This window comes from Solanum tuberosum, unplaced genomic scaffold (assembly GCF_000226075.1).
Source record: "Solanum tuberosum cultivar DM 1-3 516 R44 unplaced genomic scaffold, SolTub_3.0 scf00126, whole genome shotgun sequence".
NCBI lineage: Eukaryota > Viridiplantae > Streptophyta > Magnoliopsida > Solanales > Solanaceae > Solanum > Solanum tuberosum.
Genome location: NW_006239051.1, coordinates 953,706 through 964,100, shown reverse-complemented (window position 1 = coordinate 964,100; position 10,395 = coordinate 953,706). Strand labels below are relative to the sequence as shown.

The 10,395-nt window shown below is 33.3% G+C and overlaps 1 protein-coding gene across 1 annotated transcript; it reads right to left on the bottom strand.

Moving 5' to 3' along the window:
• Window positions 1-1,603: 1,603 nt before the first annotated feature.
• On the bottom strand, window positions 1,604-6,769 carry LOC102583748 (uncharacterized). The gene is made up of 2 exons (XM_006350510.2): window positions 6,581-6,769; window positions 1,604-4,598 (listed from the first exon to the last, which is right to left on the bottom strand). Exon 2 carries the CDS (start codon window positions 4,428-4,430, stop codon window positions 2,223-2,225), a length of 2,208 nt encoding a protein of 735 aa, XP_006350572.1. The 5' UTR covers window positions 4,431-4,598; window positions 6,581-6,769; the 3' UTR covers window positions 1,604-2,222.
• Between the last annotated feature and the right edge of the window lie 3,626 nt (window positions 6,770-10,395).

Below are 10,395 nucleotides of genomic sequence, written 5' to 3'. Positions count from 1 at the left end.
AATATTTTTTGACAAATAAAGACAAAAAAATTCTAAATTTGTGTCTTACGAATTAGATACTACACAATTTATGTTGGATAAGACAAGAAAATTTTAAATCCATGTCTTGCGAAATTAGATCGTAATACGCATTTTCATTAAATAAGAAATATGAACAACCCTATGTTAACTTATTCCTCCCAATCAATCAAAGGATACAACTTATTTAAGTCCCATGCATCTTTTTGTATTTAACAAATTCGATGAACTTCCTTATACATAATTAGGGACATCAAATGAGTGAGTTCGAATTAAATTTAGATGGATTAAAATGAATTGAGTTAATAAATAATAAATTAGTGAGCCATCCATGAAAAGGGATATTTGTAAATATATATAGCTCACCTTTTTATTTTTCTGCACCAAGAAAACACGAAGATGTACAAGACAATCTGCCCACACTATTGGTGGAAATACATGAAGAGAGATATTAATTTTTAAAAAATTGATAATTTTTTTCATTCGTCAATTCAAATTACATATCAACCGATTATTAATTTGACCATATTTAAAGACGATCAATTGAAGCATCACTCGTTTCTAAAAGCTTTTTTTCGCTTCAAACTTCAAACGTCACCACCAAGTTATATTGTTGAATGAATAAAATTCCTTTGTTTCTAATCAGTAATCTTGTGAAAATGTTTGGCATTTCTATTGTTGAAGACACTCAAATAAATTCACGTCATTTAGTTGGGTGTATAAAAATAGTATTGAATATGAGTAATGCTGACAATATTTTTCCTATACAATGTTTGACTTGATGCATAATTTCTAAAAAAATATTTATTCAAAAGCACCCTCCACAATACAGTGCAAAAAATGTGAAAAGGTCTGAAGGGCAAATCATATCTTTGATCATTTTAATATATACATTAAAACCCTTTGCATTACTAATATCATAACTTCCCATGAGTTATATATAACATAATAGCAAGTATACATAAATTACAAAAGTATACCAAATAAAATTATTAGTAACACACAAAACTAATGCATCCTACTGACCTAACGATCCTGAAAGTAATAAAGAAGAGAATTGCAAGTCAGTGGAGAATTCAACACTCTTGTCTTAAAGAAATAGTTTCTTAAAACTAGATCTTGTGTCTTTGCCCCTTAAATTGGATAGAGGGAGAAACAACTACGTCTCAATTCCAAACTTACTCGCATCAACTATATAAAACCTCACTAACAATGTCACGGACCAAAGAATATCTATATAACAAATAGGCATTGACAAAGAGAAAACAACAACAGAGGCATTAACATACTGAGGAGACTGATTGCCAGCCTAGTATCTCAAACAACCAAATTCCTCTGCTGCCAGAATTTATCTACCAATAAGTACATTGAGAAAATCAGGAAATACAGTGGAATGAGGAGCACCCCAAGAAGGCTGAAGAGCAACTAGGCAAACAAGACCACCTCCAAACTGCAGCAGGAGAGGTTGGCCATGAAGCTGGAAAGTCACAATTAACCGGCAAGCAAAACAATTAAGAGACGAATAGACAGAAACCAAAGTTGGTTAAACTTTTCAAATCACAGGAAAATGCTTCCTCAAATAATATCACTGAATTGAGATGATATAACTGAAAATATCTCTTGAGATTAACATTCCATGATTCCAGTATATAGCAGAAAACAATCTCTAAGATGTTTATATAAGGCAAACAATTATATAACTTTACTCCGGCAGATCCAAGAATAGAAGATATTCTAGTTTGTAGAGAAACAAAAACCTTTGCGGATGCCTTTACAGGATTCAAAACCAAAAGGAAAGGTTCTAGTACACCTATGGGAATATAAGGCATCCAAAGAGAATATAAAGTTAGGTAGCAGACTTGTGTATCTGGGGAATGGAGATCCTTGATCCTTTTCGCTATCAGCATTAAACTGTGTTTGATATTTTTTCTGATCACCCATTTGCTTTGAGCAAGGTACAAAATGAGGGCCTCCAAAATAACCATCTCAATCAAACTCCACGTAATAGGCCTGCTCCATGAATAGAAGCCCATACTTCTGCTTTGTTCAGAACCAAGACTAATCTCATTCAGTTAAAAGTCTAAAGGTCTGACCAAAAGTCTACAACTAGATGTATCTTCAAAATATCTCCTCATGACACTAATATTCTGGCATAATTCAAACCCTCAGCTGCAAAAAGTTGTTCTAGTTGCTCCCCTGCATTTTCATGGAGCTCCTTCACTTTCTACCATCCCGCCTTCCCTGGATTTGAGAGTATGATCAGCAGTCTCACTAGTTTTGGTTTCCTGAACATTCTGTGATGAACCTCCATTGGCCTCTTTGTCGTTCTGCATGGCTGGCATCTCATTAGTTTCTGTTAGTGTCTGAAGAAGCTCCAATGGAGTAGCAGCTGGATCAAGCTCCTGGCAACCCTTTGGAGCATTTTGACCTTCTTCACCTGTAAGCAAGTGGCTTGGGACCTGATGAGAGAAACGAAACATCTCTTCTCTGGTTATTCTCATCACCTTCTCTGAATTCAAGTCTGGACGAAAGACCGTCTTAAAACCAGCAACTTTGATGAGAGGAGCTACTGAAATTCCTTGCTCCTCATTGTAGTCGTCAAGAACTAGGACCATGTCATACTTGTGTATAACATCATCAGGTGTATTCTGATTCCAGTCAGCAGACCAATTTCTGTAGAGGGCCCAAACATCCCCCTTTTGGGGATATATTAGAACAGTTCCACGAGGGCCCTTTGACCACCGAACCTTGTGGGAGAAGGAATTCACCGACTTACCCATTTCGTATCTACCAATCCTAAATTCACCAGAAGTTTTGTAGAAACCTGAAGCTACCCATTCCATTGGACCAAATTCATTGTTTGTTTTTGAATTAAGCCAACTGTGCCTCACTTTAAATGGTTCCCTTGAGAGGACTTTGTTTATCAGAGCATAGAAACGGGGCATGCCATCATCAGCATCATATGAAGCCCAGACTTCATTGTCTTCGAAACAACTTTCACTCCTATCCTGGTCGAAATTATGAAAATCAGGATCTGGTACATTCATTGATTCTGGCACTGGATCCTCTTGATGTGCATCATTAGCTGAAGCATTGACACCTTTCTTTACTCCCTTCATAGCTGATAACTCTACATTCCCGTTTACATTATGACCAAGAACATTAGCAGTCCTCTGTTTTTCTTTTTTGCCCTCTTTTACCTTGTATTTTTGTGCATCTTGCGGCTGCAATCTCCATTCATTCAACTTCTTAAGTATCTCTTTCCGAGCTTTCCCCATCAGCATATTCCGGTTTTCAAGTGGTGTCAGCTCCCTGGTACTATTAAACTTGCTAGAAGAAAAACCATAAGTCCTTTCAGCATAGTGAGGTGCATTGGATCCAAAACGCATTCCATCCTCATCGAGCCTTCTCTGTTTAAAAGCTGTCTGTCTAGTCTGTGAATCATCACGTTCTCTCTTCATTCTCTCATGTGCCTGCTGGACAACATTTGCTGCTTTTGCTGCAATGGAAGGATCCGAGCTACCAACACCACCCATTCTGGAAAATGGATCCTGCTGAAAGTTTGAGTATTTCGCAGTATTAGAACTTGCTGCTGCTGATCCTGCTGTTTTACCAGCACTAGCATTTTTTCCTATGGGGAACTGATTTCCATTAGGTGCACGATTCCCTAGATTCTGCTGCCACTGACTAGTAGAATTGGATGATTTTGAATGATTGAACGGTGGGGATGTTTCTGTAGCCATAAAAGCTTCATGACAGTTGGGGCAAAGAAGAGTGTGGTTAAGATATATCTTCAAATACTCATAATGCATCTTGCATCGGTGGCAAATGGTCCAGAAAGTATCACTTCTTTGATTGGATGAAGCATTGACTGATGAAGAGGGCATCCGAGAAGCATTTTTCTGAGTCTTTGAACCTGAAGTCCTACTAGTAAAATTATGAAATCCATTTCGTGGAGGTGCTGATGGACCACCTGAGGGCACTGGAACTTTCTGTTGTTTCTGCTGAAATCCTTTTGAACTCCTTCTCTGGTTATATGCCAACCTCTTGGATTTATCAGATAACAAGCTCCAGGCCTCAGAGAGAAGTTTAAATGCACCTTCAGCACCAATAGATTTATTTTTATCAGGGTGGAGGACAAGAGCTAGCTTCCTGTACTGTTTCTTCACTGTTTCATCATCACTTGACGGGCTCACACCAAGTACCCCATACCAATCCACTTCCCCACTTATTTTGTTTTCGGCAGAGATGTAAACATCAAGTGTTGTTAACATCTGGGTTAGATCGTCAAGCCCTGGATACAAAACCTGAGCTTTCAAGGCAAATTTCTTTGCACCAGCATAATCCTTCTGTTCAAACTTCCGCTCTGCAATTTTTTTTGCTCTGAAGGCCTCATCTTTGTTGCACTCCATAGTTTATGAATGTGATTTTGAAAGTTCCTTTTGTGATCTCCAATCAGTATGCCACTCAGTATCACCGAGACCACCAAAATATATAAAGCATTTTCATTGAATATCAGATAGTCATGACTCGATCTCTTCCCCTTCTTGATGCACAGTATACTTTAAATCATCCAATACCTGATTCACAACAAGAGAGAGATCGTGGCTGTTAGAAATTCGTCATTAAAGTTCCAGAACTAAAAAAAAGTATTATATGTATTGGTCTAGGTTTCAGCCAAAAATAACTTATCAGAGAAAATAATATAATTTAAATACCAAGAAATATGCAAATGTATGTTGATGCATATTCACCTATACATAATCTAGTGCCTCAGGGCTTAGTGGTCAATAACTATTGTTGACAAGAATAGACTTTTGAACCTGGTAAATGGTAGATTGGTCATCAAGATAGACATTCTGGATCCAACTCATCCATCATACAAAATATGTGATTAATCAACTAAGACTGACATCTACCGCTCTGGAAATTGAATGATCCAAAATTATATGCAATATGATAGGGTAAAGACACTTGATCTTACCCAAAAGGCCAAGAAAGATATGCAATAGGACAAGAAAACCCCTAAAAATTGCTAGTATTCAATTTCAAGCAACTTTGTAACCAGGGTAAAGTAATGTGATTCTCTAGCACAATTGAGATCCTAAAGTTTTTGATGCACAATATCTTGTTTAACAACACTGACATTTCTGATGATTTTACTATACAGAAATGTTGGATAAATTTACCAGCTACTATCACATTTACTTAGACTACATGGTTGTTTTCTATAATAAATAGTAGTTTCCCCAGACCATTCAAATCTTAAAGTCAAAATTTAAGGTGCAAGTTTACTTTTTGACCAAGAAAGGGAAAAAAAATTCTGAGCTTTGCTTCCAACTGTAGGAGGATTAACTCAATGTTCAGTCTTTCAAGTAATATATTCCAAAATACCTCCATTGAGAAGCAAGATAGACATAAACATAGAAGTGGACTTAACAATTAGTAACAACTTCCTCTGATCCTTACAAGAGAGAGAACTATTTCTTTTTTGATTCTATTTCCGCGGGATACCTGCCACCTCCACCAGCAAGAGTAATTCTATTTCAACGGGATACCTGCCACCTCCCTTGGATAGTGTGAACTTCTACTTCTTACCATTCTACATTTTCCCATTCTAACATTAAAAGCTGTAATATGCGTTACAATTTCCAAACACTGTAAACTTACTTTAGAAACTTGCAATGGTAAAGATCACTTGATCTCTCGGAAAGTTGAGTCTTTCCAGCATGTATTCTATTTGCTAAATTCATTAACCAACTCACTTCCTTATTCCAAAGACTCAACAAAGAATACTCTGTCAATGGATAAACTCATCAACACAGTTTTTATCTCCCACCACTACCATCCCCACAACCAACAAAACCTAAAAATCTACTCCGAAATGGAAGGGAGAAATAAAACTATGAGGGCATCATATAAAGTTCTTACCAAATCCTCTAGGGTGGAGGAAACCTCAACTAGGTTTCCTCTCAACTAGGTGTTGATGGGGAACTAATTCAGACAATAAATTAACTGCTCCCAAAAGTATCAAGTACCCAAAATCTACGGATGCCCACGTCTCAAGCTAATGGCTTTTTTAATTATCATTCAGGATTTCTAACAATACCAGTCCACATACAAATAACAATCCAAACGTTCAACAAGGGATGCAAACGTTTAAGAAGCAGACAACAACAAATGATGATAACATTTAAGAAGCAGACAACAATGTGACCCACTACTTTGTCCAGCTAAAAGATTCAATCTTTTACACGCCCATTGATAACTCAACCAAACCACTGTAAAATTAACTCCACCCCATGTTTTAATTACTAAGCAGTTCAAACCTAACAAAACCAAAAACCCAAAAAGGGAAAGACGGCAACAGAACGATCCTAAATCATCACAAAGGAATCATAGATTCAAACTCAAAAGTTCGAATGAAATGATATCAAATGGATCTGAATCATAAGCAGTTTGTAACGGTCGTAATTCACATTTCAATTTGTCAAAAAGAAAAAAACCCTAAAATTCAGTACAAAAATGAAAACTTTTTCGAATTGAAGGAAGAGAAACTAACCGTATATGAGCATTTGAATCGAAAAAAAGCTGCTGTTGTTGACCTACAAATTTTCCCACCAAAGTCAGACCTTTTGAAGAACTGAAATTTATTTGTTTTTTTTTGTGAAAACCCCCTATGAGCCCAAGAACAACCCTAAAATGCCCAAAATATAATCTGTAAAATTGGGAAATGAACAGCCAGACAGACATGGGCTTGGTTTTATATATATTTTTTTCTACTTCATGGATCTTAACTATGGTTACTTTTATAAGCACAATTCTTAACTAGGGTTAACAAACCATGGATCTTAACTATAGTTACTTTTTGTCTAGAACATTCTTGTACTACTTTTCGTTTCGATTTAAGTTATATACACTAACATTTTAAGAAAATATTTGACTAGATTTGTAAGCTGGTCAAACTAGAAGTCATTTTTGATGTATCTAGATGTGTATATACAAAAAGTTCTTATAACTAACGGGTCGTTTAGTAGTTGGTCAAAGTTGTGCATATACTAGTAATTTTGAATTAATTATGAAGAAATCTATGTATTTTTTTGGTACATTGATTAATTATGCAAGATTTAGTTATTCATTCATGTACCACTTATTTCATTTTCTACCCTACTTAAAATAATATATAGATTCCTTTATAACTTATACATGTATTAGTTATGCGAATTATAAATTGCAAATCAAACACGATACTAGGTGTGTTGAATTTCATATGCAAAAGAATGATACTAAACATGGTATTACTTATGTTGGATTTAATAGATGAATAACTCGGTAACTAGCTACCAAACCCTAATATTTAGAGCTTATAAACATTTTTAGTTTGATTTTTTTATAATGGTATCCCTTATATCTTTTGTAATCTCCAACATAGTTTCGTAAGACATAATTTTTAGTTATTTGTTCATTCTATTTCCGTCATTCATTTATGTGAAAATACTTTTAAATTTATTTTTTGGGAATAATTTTGAGGATGTTTTGTTACTTGAGTAGAAAAACAAACAATTAACGGTTGATTATCATTTTCAACAATTTAATTGAAAGACCTAAATTTCTTACATGACAGGCTCCTCTCCTTCGCGGGAAATGGCACATTCCATTCCGCCATAACCACGGTCCACGCTCATGTAATTATTTATTTTAATATCTAAAAGTGTTTTTCTGCATTTGATATTCAATAAATTCAAACATGATCTTAAAAAAAACATTCATTATCATTATTATTTAATTATGATGGCATATTAGTTACTCGCTTTGTTTCAATTAATCTGACATTTTTAGCTTTCTTTTAAAGTCAATTGACTAATTATTAAATCTAAACTAGATTAGATAAACTCAAGACTTTAAAATTAAAATTAAGATATTCAAAAGTTATAGAAAAGTATACAATTAAACTTTTCTATAACAATATTGTTGATTTACAAAATTTTTGATTGCTATATTGATTGTTATATGCCAAAAAATGCATGAAGTCTACTAAAAAATAGTTTTTAATGTTAACAAAAATATTTTTAAATTTGAAAGATATGCATACTTCGCTAACTAGAAAATTAAAGATTTAATGAAATTTCAATAAATTCATAATTACATACATAAAGATTTAAGCGGTAAGGCACAAATTTTAGATCTATTTAAAAATTAAATTCTTTTAAATTGATGGAAGAAATTTATAACAATAGTTTGTTTAGTATATATCAGTCTTTTAGTGATAAACATTTATTAATATTAAAAAAAATTGTCATAAAAATTTCGGTTGTTATAGTGAGGTGTTTTCATAGTAGGATATTGTTATAGAGAGGTTTGACTATATAAGTTGCAATTCTTCTCATATTAATAAAATAAAAAAAATTATTTATATATTCATCAAATACATATTTTGAATCTCCTAAAGCGAGAAATGTTACATGCTTGGAAAAAAAAAGAATACTATTTTGTTTTTAATATGCTATTAACTAATGCTTATCATAGATATTTATGTGTACCTATTAGGGTTGTGCGTTCGATTTTTTGGTTTTGTTTTATGTTATTCTATTTTGATTATTCTGTATGTTAATAAGACAACTAACACAACCAAATAGTTGTATGACGAAAAAAGTAAAAATCATACACAAAGAGAAGTAATAATACTAGGAAACATGTTAAAAATTGACCTCGATTTGTGGAGTAGGATTTTTCAGAACATATGATGATTAATTTGGACTTTTCATCTCAGGCAAGGAAACTGAGAATTACTATTGAATCCTTTATGTGTAATATGAAAAATAACAATGGGATATTAGAAGCTCTAAAGGGAAGACTCAAACAACTTAGCTATTCAAATAAATTTATTATGAAATTGTGTATGTTATTTGAATTGGCATAATGAAAGAAAGATTATTGAAGAGAAAAATCATTGATGATAATAGTATCGTTGTAAATATAGTTTTCACGTGCAATGTAAAAAACCCTAAGGGCATCAAGTTGAGTTTTTCACTGTCTTAGTTAAATGGTTAGGATTTTAACTTTTCTCTATTTTTAGAAGTTAGACAAATGTATTGATTGAATATAGCTTCGTAACGCTTTATTTGGTGATTGTTATAATCAGTTAGTAAGTGAAAAAATGAATCTCTTCAATATAGTTCAAAAGTAAGATGTTAAAACTCAATACTGAAATATGTACCAATAGATGTCCAAACAAAGATCGTGACTATCATCTTACCTTTATTGATGTTGCATATCGTCGTCCATGTGTTCTATAGAAAACTAGTGCATTTCACTTGATTCACCAACGATCCCTCAAATTTGTATGATTTTGTTCTGAATTAGGTTTCCATCTTCGAACTTCTAGTTCGATGAGATTTCAAGTCTCGTTGTTTTAATTTTATGTGTCATGTCGTAAATTCGTTAGAAAATAGAACTGGCTTAGTTACTAACATATATTTTACATCACATGCCACATAGTTATAATGTCTTTCATTGTGTCGCATTTGTCGAGGTTGATTTTCCTTTTTTGAATGATTACAAATGTAAAAAAATTCAATGAAATTAACTCTGCATTGCAAACATTTATCCTTAAATAAAAATCATGTCATCAATTGTTGTTTAAGAACTTGAGAAAAAAAAAGTGCTCAAAAGACGAGTTATATTTATGAAATAAATAAGATTTCTGAATTTACAATATAGATTTGTGACTGTATGTGAATTATAGATACACATCTTCTATATTGCTTAAATCTTAAGAGATTTTTTCTGAAAAAAAAGGTCATCAACATATAACATAAATGAACTAGTCATAATTTAAAATATGTTTAAAACTTAAAAAAATTCCCATCTTCAAGTTGCTCAAGATAATTCAAATCCTTATCCAATTCAACAGATCTAGATTCACATCAAAGACAACCTTAAAGGCAAATGTTTGCATCATAGGAGTTAATGAACTTCTAAATGAGCCAAGAATATGACCTCTAGGGGTCATTTGGTTGGAAACAAGTTATCTCAGGATAAGTTATCATGGGATTAGCTATCATGGGATAGCTTATTCCACCATGTATATGAGATAACTTATCCCATTACTATGATATAAATGGTGGAGAAAATACATAATTACCCCATTAAATTTGTACATTTTTTTGAAGTAGACACCTAAAGTTTGTGGGGGTCCTATTACCCCACGAAACTATTTATATTCATGATAAATACACCCTTTTCAGCTATTTCTATTGCAATTGTGTTCTCACGAAAATTGGGCGTGTGAAGGAGTAGTATTACAGCCCCAAACCAGTGTTAAAATACCATGTGGCATTTTTAATTTGATTTTTCTAATTTATAAATTACACCCAT